This window comes from Labrus mixtus, chromosome 1 (genome assembly GCF_963584025.1).
Source record: "Labrus mixtus chromosome 1, fLabMix1.1, whole genome shotgun sequence".
Lineage (NCBI taxonomy): Eukaryota > Metazoa > Chordata > Actinopteri > Labriformes > Labridae > Labrus > Labrus mixtus.
This window is the reverse complement of record NC_083612.1, coordinates 35,285,218-35,303,427: the sequence shown is the minus strand read 5'-3', so window position 1 is coordinate 35,303,427 and position 18,210 is coordinate 35,285,218. Positions and strand designations below refer to the sequence as shown.

The 18,210-nt window shown below is 41.5% G+C and overlaps 1 protein-coding gene and 2 long non-coding RNA genes across 4 annotated transcripts in view; 2 read left to right on the top strand and 1 right to left on the bottom strand.

The window, feature by feature from the left end:
* The window catches only part of il16 (interleukin 16), a 59,696-nt gene that overhangs the window by 25,896 nt on the left and 15,590 nt on the right, over positions 1–18,210 (top strand). Inside the window, exons 13-19 of one of the 2 annotated variants that reach the window (XM_061043121.1) lie at positions 520–637; positions 835–967; positions 2,239–2,326; positions 3,151–3,374; positions 3,507–3,644; positions 5,777–5,929; positions 7,703–7,759. In XM_061043121.1, the coding sequence (XP_060899104.1) occupies positions 520–637; positions 835–967; positions 2,239–2,326; positions 3,151–3,374; positions 3,507–3,644; positions 5,777–5,929; positions 7,703–7,759 (911 nt within the window). The remainder of the gene's footprint in view (positions 1–519; positions 638–834; positions 968–2,238; positions 2,327–3,150; positions 3,375–3,506; positions 3,645–5,776; positions 5,930–7,702; positions 7,760–18,210) is intronic. The other variant, XM_061043131.1, reaches the window with a different exon arrangement.
* LOC132978265 (uncharacterized) lies at positions 11,252–13,415 on the top strand. The gene is made up of 3 exons (XR_009673884.1): positions 11,252–11,392; positions 12,367–12,841; positions 12,949–13,415. It is a non-coding gene; the product is annotated as an uncharacterized LOC132978265 (long non-coding RNA).
* LOC132978252 (uncharacterized) lies at positions 12,952–14,258 on the bottom strand. The gene is made up of 2 exons (XR_009673880.1): positions 14,021–14,258; positions 12,952–13,414 (listed from the first exon to the last, which is right to left on the bottom strand). It is a non-coding gene; the product is annotated as an uncharacterized LOC132978252 (long non-coding RNA).

Below are 18,210 nucleotides of genomic sequence, written 5' to 3'. Positions count from 1 at the left end.
CAATAGAGCATGTCCATGATGTGCTTTTCTCTAAAAACATTTACCTTGTCTTCACTGACAGATGGCTGCCACTCTTTATTCCTCCTTTCCTCATGAAAAAAATAGATATTAAGTTGGCAAATATAAAAGTTTACTTTTTTAAGATCTGGTTTTAATCTTACATTTGATATTGGGAAAGAAAAGCAGCTCTCCTTTAGGTTTACAACAATGAGAAAGTGATACATTTCATAATTTCATTTGTTTGTTGTTGAGTTTTTTTGGTGGGGAAAATCAATTATACTTAAGTACCCTGACCTGCACAAATATACTTTGAGCTGTTCTTGTTGATGCACAACAGTTCACATCCTCTTCTATACCACAGGGTAGTTCCCAGATTACTGTGTTTTTGTCTTTTAAAAAATATCCCCCTGGCATGTTGTGTAAATGCTTAAATCAGAGTTCTGAATTCAAACAGCCACCTGATAAAATATATCTCTAAAAGTTTCATAATAAAAGTTCATGTGAATGTGTGATTCCCAGAGGCCGGAGTTGGTCTGGGTATTGGATTGTGCTGTGTTCCATCTGGTGACGGATGCCCTGGGATCTACATCCACAATGTCTCTCCTGGATCTGTAGCACATATGGACGGTAGACTCCAGTAAGAGGGATTACTACAGGGGGTATGAACAGGGTTGGAAGGGTGCTAAAATGTCCACACAACTATTTCACAACAGTTAGAAATTATTTAAAGTCCACGCAAATGGATATAAAATAGTCTTTTTCTAAGGTAGAGTAATGTTGTGTGAAGCAGAGTAGAGTTTGTAATGACACATTTGATTGTCCTCCATTCGGTAGGTGTGGGGATGAGATCATGGAGATCAACACCACTGTGGTTCACAACATGGCACTGAATGATGTCTACACAGTCCTGAGCCAGTGCACACCGGGTCCGGTCCACATCATCATCAGTCGACATCCTGACCCCAAAGTACGAACTACAGTATTGTTTCCTCCTGGGTTCAGCTGTGGTGCTGCTAGCTGTGCTACACTGTGCTGCTAGCATGCACTTCCTCTGGCTTTCAACTTGATTTTCAAGCTATTCGTTTCAGCGACACTCCGTCTTGTATGAACTTGTTTACACGTGGTGTTAACATGCTGGGTCTGATTAAGAAGGGACACATGGTTCACTCCTCCCATCTAGATGCATTACCTCCTACACCTACAGCTTCTTTATTGAAAAGAAAACATCAACTGATTCAATAAATGAAGTGATTCCTTGCAGCATTGCTACAAAATGGGATTCATCCTGTATTTCAATGCAGTCCACTAAACTCTGTTTTCACAGTCTTGGGTTGAAATGAGAACTTATAAAACCCATCAAGTTTCAGAGGAACTTTCAGAGAAACATGAACCCAGCTCCTGCTGTCTGCATGTCCAAGTGTCGTTGGACAAGATACTGAACCAATAATTCTCCCTGTGGCACAGCTAGCAGCGTGTGTTTACATGTGAATTGGATTAGTTAGTATTGACACCTAGCCCCAAGAAAGCGTCCTCTGGCATCAGTGTATGAATTGTACACCAATCATCCAAAACATTATGAGGGGTTTTTGCTGTATTGATAGGAAGGTGTTAGAACAGACCGTGTTAAAGAGCTACTGGAGCATCAGAACTGGTCCACGGAGCGGTGGGAACATTGGTGTGATTTCTGCTATGCTATAATTGTTGGTTGTTCTGAGACTGTGGAACAACCTTCCTGAGGGTCTGAGAGGAGAATATTGAGATTTTTAAACGCAGTCTTAAAACTCATTTATTCAGTCTGGCTTTTATATCAATTCAAATCTTAACATTATTGTTTTGTCTTTTTTATCCTACTACAATTTTAAATATTCTTCTCCTATGTATTAATTTTAATATCTTATTGCTTTTATATGTCATATTTTATTTTTTAATTTTTATATATATATTTTTTTCATTCTTATTGGTGTACATTAGTCTCTCAATGATTTAAGAACTACTTTTTCATCAATAACTTTTCTGCACTCTTGTAAAGCACTTTGAACTGCAATTTAATTTGTCTGAAATGTGCTTTATAAATACAGTTTGATTGACTGATTGATTGATATAAGTAGCCATATCTTTGGTTTTAAGGCTAAAATTAAATATATTTAATTTTTTCACAAGGATGTTTTATTTGCTCATGTACTCTTCATGTCCTTAAGTAGTGTATTTAATGATCATCACTGCTTCTTTGTGTCACAGGTATCTGAGCTGCAGCTGAATGTTGCCATCACTGAGGCAGTGGAGAACAGCAAACTGAGGAAGGATCGGAGCCAGTGGAGTATTGATGGTGAAATATTGATTTGTTAATCATTCTTTTGCCACTTGTCACATACACAGGCCTGTTCAGGTTCACAGCTTTGCTGGAACTTTTCTCATGAACAAATTGTCCCAATGCTTTGTTTTAAGTTGGATTTTCACATTTCTGTAAATTATTTCACAACCCTTTGATCAACTTTATTTTTTAAATAGAGTGCTTTCTTTGAGGTAGGTTTTAGTGTTTTTATAAAAGTGATTAACATGTATACTGCTTTGTTAAAGATTTATAAATCTTTATAAAACTCTTCGTCAATGTTTAACAATCAGCATCAGAATCAGAATCTGGGTTTATTGCCAAGTACATTTACACATACAAGGAATTTGACTTGGTGTATTGGTGCTAAACAATTAACAAGGAAATAAAGCAGAACTAGCAACAACTTAAATAATACAGTATAAGAAGATATTACAATATATAAAATAGAATTTAAAAATGTAAAATATAAAAAACACAAAATGTACAAAAGGTGTAATGTAGGAGGTGTGCAGTGGACTATGAGAAAAAAGCATTACACTTTACAGATCTTGTTATAATAGATGATGTGTTTTAAGTTGAACTTTCATTATGTTTTATACTTTGATTATAGAGTTTGAACTGTGTTGGAACAAAGAATCTTATTCATTGCTAAAATAACACTTTGTAACTGCAGACCAGAGATGTGTGCGTCGAGTCGGCACCAGAAAAACTAGTCCATTAAACGAATGACTAACATTGGTGGACCACATTTATTTTGTACACTGTCCCTGATTCAAATAAACTAATATAATGAAATAAACTAAAATTTTCTGTCCCAGGGATGCGTAGACTGGAGGCCTGCTCTCACAGCCTGCAGAGATGTGAGCGTTGTCTGGAGAGGAGTTTCAGTCAGCTTAGGGTTCAACGAGCACAGAAAACCATGACCCGCTCCTGCAGCGATAGCACCAATAACCACCAGCGCAACTGCTGCCTGACCATCCACAACCCCCATCACACCCACCATAACCCATCAGGCCGGGTCCACAGCCTGGACACACCCAGGGTAACCAAACATACTGCAGGTTGTATAGAGAGAGATGGGAGGAAGTTAACAACAGGTCAAAATACAGAGTTAAAGTCCTGCTGTCTCACATATCCTGCAATGTGTTTATTTTGTAACATTCCTGTCTTGTAGTGTACAACAAGAACATGGTCTGACAACAGACTGTCAGTACCTGTGTATCCCGATGAAGACTATAATGTCCCATACATCCCCTCTTCAGCCAACTCGTCCAGTCAGCAGGCTCTGGACCTGGCCCTCAGGGGAAACAAGGTACCACATCCTGGTTCTCATTTCATCATTCCTCTGTTATCATGAGGTTTGTGTTGTTGTGCACATAGTGATGCATTATAGGAAATTATGTTGAAGGGGAGAAAATATCCATTTAAAAATGGAACCAAAACTATAATGACTGTTAAATAAAAAACAGACTTACCTTGTATGTCAAACCAGGAGGCTATGATGAAGTGGTATTATCTTTGAGGTGATTCTTACTTGCTCCTTACATCCATTCTTTGTATCCATGTATCCTATTCAAGGTAAGGTGATGTAAAGGCTTAGAGAGCATGAACCAAAAAGCAAGATAAAAACACTGACAGGTTAAGTTACTTCAAACAGTTGTGACCCGTCCCATACAGAGGAATGTTGTGGATTTGTCTGGCTACGTAGCCTTGCCTATGTGGAGTCTCTCCAGCTTCCTCTTAACCGGCCTGGTTGTCACAATCAGGTGAAGGCTGGTTTAGGTTTAGGTCCGTTTACATTCAGGCAGTTTGTTTCTCTGAATGTACACGGACCAGTCAAAATTAGGAAATGGCTTGTTTGCCCTTTTTTGCACAATTCTGAAAAACGGTCAAATTTAGTTTTCTGTCATTTCTTTTTTTTTAATTTTACCTAAATGATTTAAGGAATGGAGAGGGGAGGTCATGTGTCAAGGAAGAAAAGTAAAAATGTCAAAACAAAAGTCTCTGGGAACAGAATCAGATAGGTAGATAGATCTCAGATTTTAATGAATATTCTTTTTAATTGATGCCATGTATTGATTTAAATGTGATGACATTTGGCTTGATTGGTTCTGTGACACCCACAAATATGTAGTCACAACTGCTGAGAATAAGTCATTTTATGAAAGGAATTACAATTATATATACACATTAATCATACCAATTGTAATGAATGTTTGTGATTATTTTGGATTTATTTCTTGAGCTGCAGTTACTTGTTTCAGCCACCAGAGGAATTACCTCCTGAAGTGAGCACTAGTTATGGTGACTCCAAAGAACATAGGTTGGGAATCACAGATAGCCTATAGTTGTAGTTTATAAACTACAATATAAACTATTGGTAGTGAATAAACACTAATGAAGTGAATGTTTATGTGTTAAAGACTTGTGTTGAATGATGGTGAAAATGGTATTGTGTTTAAAATGTCGACAAATGCAAACTGAGAAGACTTAACTGAAATGAATTGGCCTACGAGGTGTTGGGTGGTATATCAGCTCATGTTATTATTGAGCTAATAATGAGACCTTTTCTCCCTATCATGAGATCAGGATCTAAAATAGAAGAGATGTTTCCTCATGTGAAGCAGCAACGATAACACACATTGCAGAGAAGGTTATTCCACTAGAAGAGTCAGGCATGCAATTCTCTGCATGCTTTACTCGGCATTACACCTGCATATTGCTTCAACCTTTGAGCTTTGACTCGTAGTGGCTGCTTTAATAATCACCTCTGTGTGGACTGCCTGGAGGGAGCGTGAACATAGAAGAATCCCTTCATTCTTCATATGAAGCTACTTTCTCCTAAACTCGTTTTAGAGCACATCATGTGTACTTTTCCCTGACTCACTTTTCTCCTGCTGTGCCACTGAAAATATACTGGCTTGTACTCCGTGTGTGGATCTATTCCAACAAATGCTCTGGGTGCTCTCGTAATGCTGATCTATGTTGCTTTATATCTATGCAACACGTGTATTACATAGTGTGCCACTTTCATCCAATCCTATCTGTTCATTTTTTATAATTACTCTTCCCTAAAGCTTCCAAATGCCTCAATACTCATGAGACATAAATGTTCATGCCTTTCTGTTCACCATTCTATTTGATTTATATTTTGTTTATTCAAAAAAAGCCAAATCCATTGAAAAGCTATCTCCTGAAAGTTTACATAAAGAGCAGGTCTTGACTGTACTCTTTGTTATATTGCTTATTATAGTTATATCATTTCATGTGATTACATCTCTGAGGGAGAGGAACACGTGAGTCAGATAATTGTATCACCAGCATGTTGTCTCTTCCATCATTTAGTCAAAAATAAGATAGATTGTTCAGTTTCTTCACTTTTTTTAAACCTTTACTACAGCTGTGTGTGTGTGTGTGTGTGTGTGTGTGTGTGTGTGTGTGTAGTCTACCTGCAGAGTGCATGCTGCTCCATCTCAGTACTGCTGGCCTCAGGATGTGACCAGTGAGGAGGGTTATAATGGAGACTCCAGTGGCTCCAGTAGAGAATCCCCATTAAGAGAAGAAGGACTGGATCTCTCATCAAACACCAGCTGCCAGGTACACACTATATTTAGTCATTGTAGCTGTAAATAATGCCTTATGTTTGCGTCACATTGGCAAACATGCATGTCTTTTGTGAGTATAGGTCTTGTCCTATACATACTGTACATGTGTAAGTTGTGTTTTATGATGAAAAATCTCATTCTGGCTTTCTTAAACTTTCGGTGCTTTCACAATGGCACAAACTCCTGAAAACTTCCTGAAATGTTCAGGGTGAGCTGCACGAACAAACTCAAGCAGCTGACTTTTTCTATCCAACCTTACCCGTACCCGTTACTGCCAGCGCCCTACTGAATTTCTTGTGTCAAGTCAGAGTTAGCTGATGTGAGAAAGAAACAGGAAATAATCAGGAAAAATCACTATGACTGAGCGGAAGAGGATGGTGACGTTTATATCCTGTGGCATGAAGCACGACCACAGACTCTATGTAATATATATATAAGATATAATGCATATGTCCAACTACTCTTAGCATTGAAATAACGGGAACAAATATCATATTAGTGTCGTTGCAACAGTGTCCTGCCTCCTGAGATCCCTCATCCCCTCTATTTTTACCATTTATTTTTGGGCTTATTATGCCTTTATTTTAGAGAAGAAAAAAAACCTGGGGAGAGAGAGAGGAATGACATGCAGGAAAGGAGCCACAGGTCAGATTCCAACCCGGGGCCGCCCGCTCTCAAAGACTACAGCCTCTGTTCATGGGGCTCGCACTCTTAACTGTTACAAATGCCTCCCTCCCCTTTGAACAACTAACCAAAGACAACTGGGGCAGGCTGCCTGAAACTTTTTTCAACAAAGTTCCAGGAGTGCGTTTGTGAAAATGACTTTTTAAAAACACAATACTCACGAGCCTCTTCATGAATGCACTCCTGAAAATGGCTTCCCCTGAAATCTTTGCCTGTTCACATAAACATCTCCCAGCAGAGACTTTTCCTGTCTCCTCAGACGAGACATGATGGAAACAGAGGAGTCAATGCTATGAAGACCGTTTTTTTTGCTTTTATGTCATTGCTGTGAGTAACTGAACTAATTACTAACAAATAAGTGGTTTAAGAACATACTGGCAAGCAGAAAAGATATGAAGCACCTCTTCTGGTTGCTCAGTAGTCACATGACATTGTGCAAATCACCCCAAACATGTCATGACATTTTCAGGAGTTTTGTGAATGTAAACAAAGGCTGTTTAGTAGCACGTGTGATAAACTGTATCCATACTTACTCTGTGGTAAAGACAAGAGGATCCTGGAGATGTAACAGCACACACCTTATGAAAATCAGTCTCATTGCAATAAGAGTCTAATTCACTAACAGCCACACACAATGAGAGTGAAACATGAACATCAACTGCTACTGATAACGGTTGTTACGCACAAACTTTCCAGTGATTAGGAAAACAGTTCCACCTTTGTGTGACTTGAAAATAAATGATCTATAAAGTCTGTTAATATTACTTTGACTTTGTTTTGTTTTTTAAATATAACCAAGGGTTTAGTCAGTTTGGGGACAACAAGAGCAAACTCCATGGAGCAGGAGCACTTCATGGGTGTGTTAGCGCTTTATGCCTTGTGAATAAGAACTTAAAACAGAGAAGATAGCGGGAGCAAATGATGAACAGGCAATCCAGTCTGAGTGAGTTTCTTCTGTGCAACTGAAGGAGAGGCACACTCTCTTCTCATCCTGTGTGTAGTCATGTGTCCCTGATTGTTCTTTTTGATGTATTATCTGAGAAGAATTGATACATCACATGATCCTTTCTTTCCCCAGCAGTTCTTCACCAGTATGTACAAGGCATTACAAAAGATCCTGAGGTTGCTCTTGAGGAATGTATGTGAAGTGATGAAAGCATGCTGAACACCTCTGGCTTTTTATGATTTCATGAAATATTAAGTCTGTCACCCTGGGCAACCGTTTACATTTCACTACTTTCTCATTGCTGTATCATTTCACTTTATTTTACTTCTAAGTAAAGGGCGCGCTCACATGAGGCAATCTGTACCGTGCCCTAGTCCAGTTCCTTTGACTAGTTTGAGTGCTCCGATCCGGGCTTGGCCCTGGCACGCTTTGAAGAGGTGTGCTTTGGCACATTACAGTTCCAGAGGTGTCAAAAGTATTGACCTCCATTACTCAGGTAGAAGTATACATACTAGGGTTTAAAAAGACTTCTGTAGAAGTTGAAGTATCAACTCAAGCTTTTTACTCAAAGTGTAAAAGTACTGGTTTCAAAACTACTTCAAGTATAAAAGTAAAAGTAATGTAAGGGAAAAAAATGCCATTAAGGACAAAAGCTTAGGCCGCGCCACAGGGGCCTATAGTGCACTACCCACCTCCCCAAAAAAACATTTTTCTAAAGGTCATAATGACTATAATGTTATGTTAAAATGTTAATGTTGAAACATTTGGGATGCCCCTGTTTCAGCCGCATTTATGCCCATTGAAAATGAACGCATTTTAGTACAATGCAAATACATTAAAGAACCATATATATGTTCTACTGAGCATTAACATGTGTTTCATGGAGTGGAAGATATGATGACTAGTTGCCTATAAGTATTGTAATGGTGCAAAAAGTCAAACTTCAGAGGCATGTTATCAAAAGCCTTTATTGGAATGTAAATGTATATCCAAGCTTAGCTGCAGGAATCTGTGAGGGCAACGGATGTAAGATAACAAAAGAAGAAAATTGGTGTACAAAGGGCAGGCTTAGTAACAATTACCCTTGTATGGTCAAATTCACTATCCGGATGGCACGATTTATCTGGATAGGTTTTTGGTTCTTTTTGTGTTTTTTTGAACGATGACAAGCCGAAATGAAATAGGAGTAACAAGGCTATTTTTAAAATGTAAGGAGTAGAAAGTAAAAAGTTGGCTGAAAAATAATTACTCCAGTAAAGTATAGATACCCAAAATTTCTACTTCAGTAAGGTAAGTCGAGTCCGCCTGTCTTGTAAACTGAGCATGCCTCATAATAACATAAAGCCATGCATGTATTGTATTACCACGTTATGTACCAGAGGTCACCGTGCTCAGGCCCGGTTAGTCCCAGAGCAGTGTGAGTGCAGGCCGGCGGTGGAATGGGGAGGGGTGGACAATCATGCTTAAGCACAGTACTTTGCTAGTGTGAGTGTGCCCTAAGATTGTTCTGCAAATTAAACGTAACGTGTGATCTACTTGTTTCTATTATCAAATGCTAAATTAAATAGTTAATCAATAAATAGGCAATATCTCATTATCATAAAAAATACAAGAAATGAAAATGATGGATCGTTATAGATTATGACCCTGTCCGTCAAAATGACAGACAACTGTCACAGATGTGGGAAAACAAGGGAGGTGTATACAAGTGCAGAATAACCAAAATAATTTAATTTAACAAAAAGGCAGAAGGCCAAAAAAAACTTACTTTCAAATGTTCAACGAAAAAACAAAGGGATCAAAAACAGAGAGCCACACAGGAGCACGAGGAAAAACTGACATACAAACAGAATGAACTGACACAAAGGGCAAGAAACACAGAGACTAAATAGACGTGGGGTAATCAGACACAGGTGAGACTAACAAGACACAGGTGAAGACAATGAGGGCAATCACACAGAGGCAGGAATAAACACAAGAAACACTGGTTATATTTGGTATAGGCTTTGCCCTCTAAGGCTATCTCTGTTGGGTTTATCCCTCGTGCACCTGCGCTGCACTGGAAGAATTGTAGTCCACGCCCACCCATGAGGTGGGTACCACCCACGGTCCACCCCCAGGTATGCAGCTGAGACCGTGTGTTCTGTTCCCTCTTTTCTTCAGCGCTCGAGCGGGCACTGTCGTGAGTTGTAAGGAAGAAGGAAAGTTGCAGCATATCATGTCGACAATTCGTGTTTCCCCCGACTGTCGCACAGGTTACATCATGCCCACTGACCCCCATACCCTCTGTGAGTCCTGCCTCGGGCCGGAACACGGCCACCCACCCCCCTGCCGCTGGTGGGAGCTGCCCGGGTGGCCCGGGAGTCCGGACCTCAGGATGAGATGGCGGGGGAGTTTCCCCTCCTCCGGGAGATCAGACAGGATCCAGTGTGGCCACGGTTCCCGGCTCTGATCCCTTATCAGGACGGGCAGCAGCGGACCCGGAATCGTTGAGAGCTCCAGTCGTCACCTAAGCTTCAATTACGAAGGTGGAGGGCTTCACAGACCGGGGGTCTCCTCCGATACCTCCGTTGGAGGCCAATTTAACCGCCTTTTTTGGAGTGAGGGCCGTGGGGTCTGGGTGGTGTCCTGTCCCTCCGTCAGACCGAGACCGGCTGACTGACAGGTCCCATCAGTGTGCCTATCAGGCTGGCACATTCACTGTCGAAGATGGCTGTCCAGTCGACAACCACCGGAGGAGGCGGTGGCCTCCAGCGCTGCTCTGTCGCTCTGCACGACGATTGCAGTGACCTCTGCCTGCATTGCCACGTGGCAGGTGCATCGGCACAGACCGTTTCATATGCTGACGGTAACACGGGTGCTAGAATGTGTTCACCAGGACGACTGGTTCTATAGACCTGAGGATGCTAACTTCCATGTCCCCATAGTCCCAGAACACAGGCAGTACCTGCGCTTTGCCTTCGAGGGGATATCGTATCAATACCACCGTCTCCCGTTCGGTTATTCCCTGTCCCCACGCACCTTTCTCCACGTGTGTGGAAACAGCTCTCGCTCCGCTTCACCGGGTGGGAATGAGAGTCTTGTTTTATCTAGACGACCTCCTGCTAACTATCATGTGGCTGCTGGGCATGATGGGGCCGACTCATACGGTGGTTCCTTTGGGCCTCCTCCACATGAGACGGCTGCAGAGGTGGTTTATTTGTCTACGGATCGACCCCGTGCTGCAGGCGGTTGCTCCGTGTATCGCTGTCCGTTGGGCCGGACTTGGCCCACTGGGGAAACGTCAGCGGGAGTAGGCTACCCCTCAGAAGAGCTACGTCACATATATCGGTGTACACAGACCAAGGGGCAACCTCCGGTCTCGAAAAATGAATGCGGAAGTACAAAAAACTGCAGTTCCTCGAGGTTCCGCTTGAGGCTGGCTGCAGAAGCGCCGGAAGTGCCATAAGCACACAGCCAAAAAAGCCCATTTTCACCACAGGAATTAACATGTTTACAGCCTGGTTCAAAAGACGAGATATATCTGATAAGACGACGACCCCTTCTCCTCACACTGTGGGGGGGGGGGTGAATTTTTTTATAACTCATCGGATTTTATTCTATTAAGGAAAACGACTATGCCCATATAAGGGTTGTGGCAGATTTGATTGACAGCTCTGCACGCTCCATCTGTCTGTCAGGTCAGGAGGCTAACAGCTTGATCCGTCTGATTTCTCCTCTTTTTTACTTCGTTTGGATAGTTTGTTTAACACATATCTGACAACATACACGGCTTGCTGTGCGGTTAACAGACCCTCCAAGAAGTTGATGCTTCAGTTTTTTTCGGTAAGTGATATAGTAGTGTTATATTTACTGCTTACTCGTGTCGGTATTTATATTTACGGACCTAGCTTGTTTAGCGTTAGCTTGTAAACCAGTCGGCTAACTGTACTCAGTGTAGCTCATTATTTACATGGTTTAGAAATGTTTGTTGTTAAGATAAATAATGAGTTTGTGTGATGTTAGAAGCTAAAGGTTCACCTCGGTGGTTAACCGCAGACTGTAAATATGGTTATCTGACATTATGATGAATGTTATACTCCACCTAAATGTCGACATTAAAAAACAAACTTTGTGTAGTAATTATCCGTCAGTAACATAAACTTAACTCAACTGAACCTCATATGCTGTGTAGGTTATAGAGGATGACATTAACATTACATGGTTGATGTAGTGTCTTAAGATTTGTGTGAGTTCAGGTAAATTGAATCTGGTTATTAATATAGTTCTTAATTGTTACAGATGTTCTTACAAAGAATATAGCAGTAGAAATATAAAATATAAATAACATTTATAATTAAAATGAGATATAAAGCAAGAAATACAAGAAATAGTTTGAAGAATACAGCCATGTACCTCATGTTAATAATAAATGAGCTACTGCATGTTGGGTACTGAAGCACAGAGAGTTGGGACCTGTTAATGATTTAAATAATTCAGGTTATATTTGTTTCATGTTAAGATGAAGTACTATCCACAATAAACTGCTTAATTTTTCCTCACACAAAATCTGAGACAATTTGATGTGGAATATCATTGTGCAAGTGAGTGAGAGAGCTGAAAATAGCATGATTACAATAAGGTTTATCTTCTTAACTTTGAATAGATGTTGATTACCTGAATACTGTACCTTTGTTGTCTGGGTAGTACACTGTTGAATTTATAAATGTACTCTTACACACAGATGAATACAGAAAATGCACAAACAAATTGATTTAATGAATAACTGCTATTTTCTCTCTTTCTTTGCCATCCTGAAGACCCCTCACTAAAAGTCCATGTTCTCCTGGATCCATGTCACATGCTCGAGCTTCTTCAGAATGACTTTTCAACAGTCGAAGTTCTGGTGAGAGAAGATGGCCAGCAGATAAGACAGCAGTACATCAACGAGCTTCAGGAGGAGGAGGAGGGTTTGTACCTTGGAAGACTGTATTCATGCTGTTCAAATAAAAATAGATCTCCTCCAAACAACTTGCATTCAAACCATTTTCTTCCCATTTTAAAACCCTTTGTCCAGTTTAGATGGGAGAAGTTGATATTATGTGATATTGATCTGGGAAGACTACATTTCTAAATCATTTTTAACTGTTTTTATTCACAAGTTATTGATCTTATTTACTCTCCATGTATCTTGATTTAAGAATGGGGCTGTGTTTAAGGGCACATTTTGCAATGACTCTCTTCCATCCCACTTTCAGAAATGAACTACATTAGTATTTGGTTAAAAAAAAAAATGTCAATAGAAGACAAAGTTGTGTAAAAGTAGACTTCCTTCCCTTCGCTATTGAGTTGAGCAATAATGCATTCAAATCTAAAATGTATACTCATAAGTAGAGACAAAGGAGTGCATTTATATAGAAATATTTATTTAATCTGAAAAACTACATTCAAAAAGCCTGTTTTTACAGCAGAGATTAACATGTTTACAGCTTGGTACAAAACAAACAAATAGGTGTGATTAGCTCATGTCTCGATCGACACACACTGTACGGGGGTCGTTTGATTTGATGAAGGATAAGAGTTATTCACAATAAGGTGTGTAGCTGACCAGCTTGACAGGCGGGTGCGGTGTAACGTTTTGTCAAGAAGCTTAAAACACGCCTCAGCCTCAGTTCTCAGCCTGTGGGTGACATCACTCAGGCCATCCGGGGGAGACCTCCCTCGCAGCGAGTTGTTGAAGAGAAACAACTGAAGTCCACCCCAGAAGAACCAACAAAGGCAGATGTTGTTGAGGCTCAGGTTTCTTCCTCTGTCTCTGCAGCTCTCTGGGCACCTCGACGGACAAGTCACCAATAATCCACACTGTGTCTATAGGAGAAATATAAGATGTTCAATTAATGCCTCAGACAAGACAACATGTACAGTTAACTACATGTGACAGCTCAGGCTGTTTTTTTGTTATTAGTCACATCTGCAGGAATAATATTGAACAAGGTAGCTGCAACTCATAATAATAGACGCCAGTCTTAAACACTGTTTTTTCTAATACTTACAGTTTTTGGTGTGAAGCTGACACTGTCCACAGACTCCATGACTTCACGGGGTTCTATAGAAAACAAATATCTTATAATAAATACTAAATATTTATTTTTCAATTGTCATGTTCACCCACATCACTGTTGACATCAGTAAATATAAGACACAGACATTTCTCTTTTTGTCAGAACAGTAACATGAACTGTATGTTTTGTAATATTGATTTCTTCTGGATGTTTCATATTTATTTACAGTCTATGGATAAAACTTTATTAATGTATTTCTCTGCTCACACTGACAAAGTCTAACTTCTCTGACAAATAACTAATAACCATAATTGTATATTTAAAAAAGTGTAGTTTTAAGACTTTAATTAAATATTTGGGTTGAATATAATTTGTTTTAACTGTGTTGTAGAAAAGTTAAATGTTAACTTACTGTTTATAGAGTTTTCTCAGGACGAGCAGGAATAGGGGATGATAGCAGCCTAGCTGTTAGCTATGCTGTGAAGTGGACTGCTAACGTCGCGCTGGATGGGCGGAGTTAAGTCCCGCCTTACTGCTGTTGCTAGGTTGATCCGAAGTTAGGTTGAGACTGCAAATCCAATATGGATGCGGCCGTCAATTGGACTCATTTGCTGCCTATGTAACAGACGGGTCAGGGTTCGTCCAGTAATATTTATGACACAGACGCATCTATCTCACGGTGGGGAGGGGCGTGTCTGTCCCGAGCAGTGGGGGGAGTGTGGCCGGCTCACATCTCTCTCCACATAAATGGCGTGGAGCTGCTCGCCGTGTGGGAAGTTGTTCAGCATTTCGCACCGCTGCTGCAGGAACAGATTCTATGAGTATAGGCGCAGCCCTCTAAGCTGTGGGCACCACTGACTCCGGGAATGGCCGAAGAAAAGCCACACGGTCTCAGCCACATATATATACCTGGGGGTGGACCGTGGGTGGGGCCTGTCGTGTTGCATGTAAATGATTCCCACAGACGGTTCATAGAGCATTTATGTGTGCCTTTTATTGCCGTTTTCACCTACATGACAATCCCTGTAGAATGCTAGTTAACTCAACAACTTCCTGTTACGAACGTGTGTGTCCTTCAAAATAAGAGCACATTGTAATACCAACAGATTACACCACACCTCCCTTTCTTTGAAAACTCTACAGACTGAACATCATGTCTATATTAAATCAAAACTTTAAATTCAGCATTAAGCTTTTCTGCATATTTCACATTTAACATTCAGGTTGAACATCTCCTAACATCAGGAATAAACCCTTAAATGCTTTTACTTCTCTTTAAACTTATAAATTCAGTCTGTGGGGTTTTACAACCACTCTGCCAAACCTAGTCTTTGTAAAGGCAGGTGTTAATGTCTCTAGCTGTTCTGGGATAATCTGTGGAGTCTAAACTGGATGAGAGGGTATGCTGTATCTGAGGGGTAGTCTCTGGCAGTGGAACGGGATGGTGTCTGTTTCTCCTGATGGTGCCTGTCTGGCTGTTTACAAGATATGATCGAGGAGCGAAGTGAGACGAAACCACTGTGCCTTGAGTCTTTGTATCCGTGACCCACACTGGTTGTCCTGGTGCGAGTTGGCTTAATTCCCTCACGCGGTGTCTCTTGCTGAACACCTCGATGTCCTTCCGCCTCCTCTCCCTTTCTTTAACCGTAACAGCTGCGTTGTCCGGAAGATCTGGAGTCAGCTGAGAGGGATGTTGGGGCACAGGAGTGCGAAGCCTCCTTCCCATGAGAAGGTAAGCAGGACTATAACCATTGGACAATGGCGTAGCTCTGTAGGCCAGGAGAGCCAGGTATGGGTCTCGAGCCTTCTTTAGCAGTCGCTTCACAGTCTGGACATGGCGTTCTGCCTCTCCATTACTTTGTGCGAACTTCGGGCTGCTTGTGACATGTGTGAACCCATAATCTGCTGCAAAGTCTTTGAACTGTTGACTTGAAAACTGAGGTCCATTATTACTGTAGAACAGTTCCGGAATGCCATGTCTTGCGAAGATGGATTTGAGGTGCACAATCGTGTCGAGTGATCGTGTTGGTGTTAGTTTTGCAATCTCAACAAACTTTGAATAGTAGTCCACCACTAGTAGATAATTACTGTTATTCAGTTTGAATAAATCTGCACCAACTTTTTGCCATGGACGCTCTGGAAGCTCACTAGGTAATAGTGGCTCCACTGGGTTTGCTCGTTCTTTGATGCATGTGTGGCAGTTTCTCACCAGTTCGTTCAGTTGACTACTCAGGCCGGGCCACCATACAGTTTCTCTGGCTCGCTCTCTGCATCTAGTCGTCCCCTGATGCCCCTCATGTAATAAGACCATCTAAGACCGAGTTGCGCATCGCTGTGGGAATGACCAGTCTGGAGCCTTTGAGTAGCAACCCATCATGCACGGTAAGTACTGCTCTTTCAGGCCAGTAGGCTTTAACTGGACCTGTGAGATGGCTGCGATCAGGCCATCCTCTCTGGCAAAATGAGATGACTTCGGAGCTAACGCTGTCTTCTTTCAGTTGTTCTCTCAGGTTTGCAATGTACAATGAACTGGCAGGCAGGCCATTCATTATTTCATTCACATAGATGTTGGTGTCTTCCATCAGATCTTTGTCTGTGTCTGTACATGTATTTGGACTGATCGGTGCACGTGAAAGAGTATCTGCAGTGAGCAGATCTTTGCCCGGAGTGTATGAGATGGAGTAACAGTATCTCAAAAGTCTGAGTCGAAACCGCTGGATCCTGGGAGGGAGCTCAGTTAGTGCCTGCTGGCCTAACAGACTAACGAGTGGCTTGTGATCGGTCTCTAGAGAGAAATGTCTCCCAATGAGGAAGTCTCTAAAGCGCTCACACCCCCATGTCAAACCTAGCGCTTCCTTCTCCACCTGTGCGTACCTCTGTTCTGTCTCAGTCATGGAACGAGAGGCGTATGCTACAGGTCTCCACAGTTCTTTTTCCTTTTGTAGGAGGACTGCACCAAGTCCATATGATGATGTATCTGCTGACAACTTTAGCTCTTTGTTGGGGTCGTAGAGGGTCAGCACTGGAGGTGATGTTAGATCATCCTTTAGCAGGTCGAATGCTTTTTGCTGCACACCCATTGATACCCATTGCTACCATCATAGTTTTGTCAATGCTGTCTGCCCTGGTTACAAGGTTAAGTTTGACACTAGCTGGTCTGCTTAACAAAGCTATGTGTAAGTCTTTAATTACGTACACATTTTCCTGGATCACATGTTCACCTTTGCATAGTGACTCTCTGTACATACCTAAGACAGAAAGTGGTGTACCACCTGGGCCAAATAGTGGTCTGTCTGATTTAGCCAAATAGGTATCTCTCTCTGCAATAGTGTAGTATGTCTGATCTGGAATAACTGAAACATCAGCTCCTGAGTCTATCTTAAATCTAACTTTGTGATTTCTGACTGCTATGTCAACATACCATGGGTCTGTGCCTGCATCTACTGTACCTAGGAACAAGGGTGTGTCATTGCAGTTGGTGTTTGTGTCAACCACATGCACTGCTTTTGCAGATCTGCACACTTTACTGTCATGTACTACCCCACAGGTATGGCATGTCACATCTTTAGCAGGGCACTGCCATTTTCCATGAGCAGTGGGCTTTCCACATCTGTAACATGGCTGACGATCCACTGGTGTTCTTAACTTTGTTGCTGTTTGCTTATACTGATTTGGGGTCTTTGAAATGGGCAGTTTCTGTTTCCTGTTCCTTGATGTCACTGCATCGATTTCGTTTTTTACTCCTCCCCTGAGGTCTGTTTGCTGTCTTTTTATCACTTCCGACTGCCTGGCCATGTTGACTGCTTTTTCGAGCGTCAAATCCTTGTCTAACTGCATTCTCTCCACAAGACTAGTGTCTCCCAGGCCCACCACAAGGCGATCTCTTATCAACACGTCGTGAAGTGCTCCATAATTGCAGTTTTCTGCAAGGGTATACAATGCAGTTATAAAAGAGTCTACATTCTCGTTAGTTTGCTGTACTCTTTGATTGAATCTTGCTCTCTCATATATTACATTTTTCCTGGGCACAAAGTATGTCTCGAGAGTTTCTTTAACTGTGCTGTAGTGTCCTCTTTCTGCATCGGATAAAGATTGTCCCCGTAGGATGTCGTCTGCTTCATCCCCCATGCAGTAGATCAATGTATTTACCTGGTTAGCTTGAGAGCTTAGATGTAGGTTACTGGCCAATCTGAATCTTTCAAACCTCCGTATCCACCTTTCCCAGTCTTGTGGTTTTGAAAAATCAAACGTTTCAGGAGGCTGAATTGTGAATGTGGCGCTCGGAGGTGCGCTAGCTGCTAGCTGTGGCATGCTAACGTCGTCGTCTTCTTCCATCTTGTGGATGCAAAGAGACTTAAAACACTCTCGTCGCAACTCACTCTGCAATCACTCGTCCCCGCTGCAGCACTTCTGACACCATGTCGTGTTGCGTGTAAATGATTCCCACAGACGTTCATAGAGCATTTGTGTGCCTTTTATTGCCGTTTTCACCTACATGACAATCCCTGTAGAATGTTCGTTAACTCAACAACTTCCTGTTACGAACGTGTGTGTCCTTCAAAATAAGAGCACATTGTAATACCAACAGATTACACCACAGGG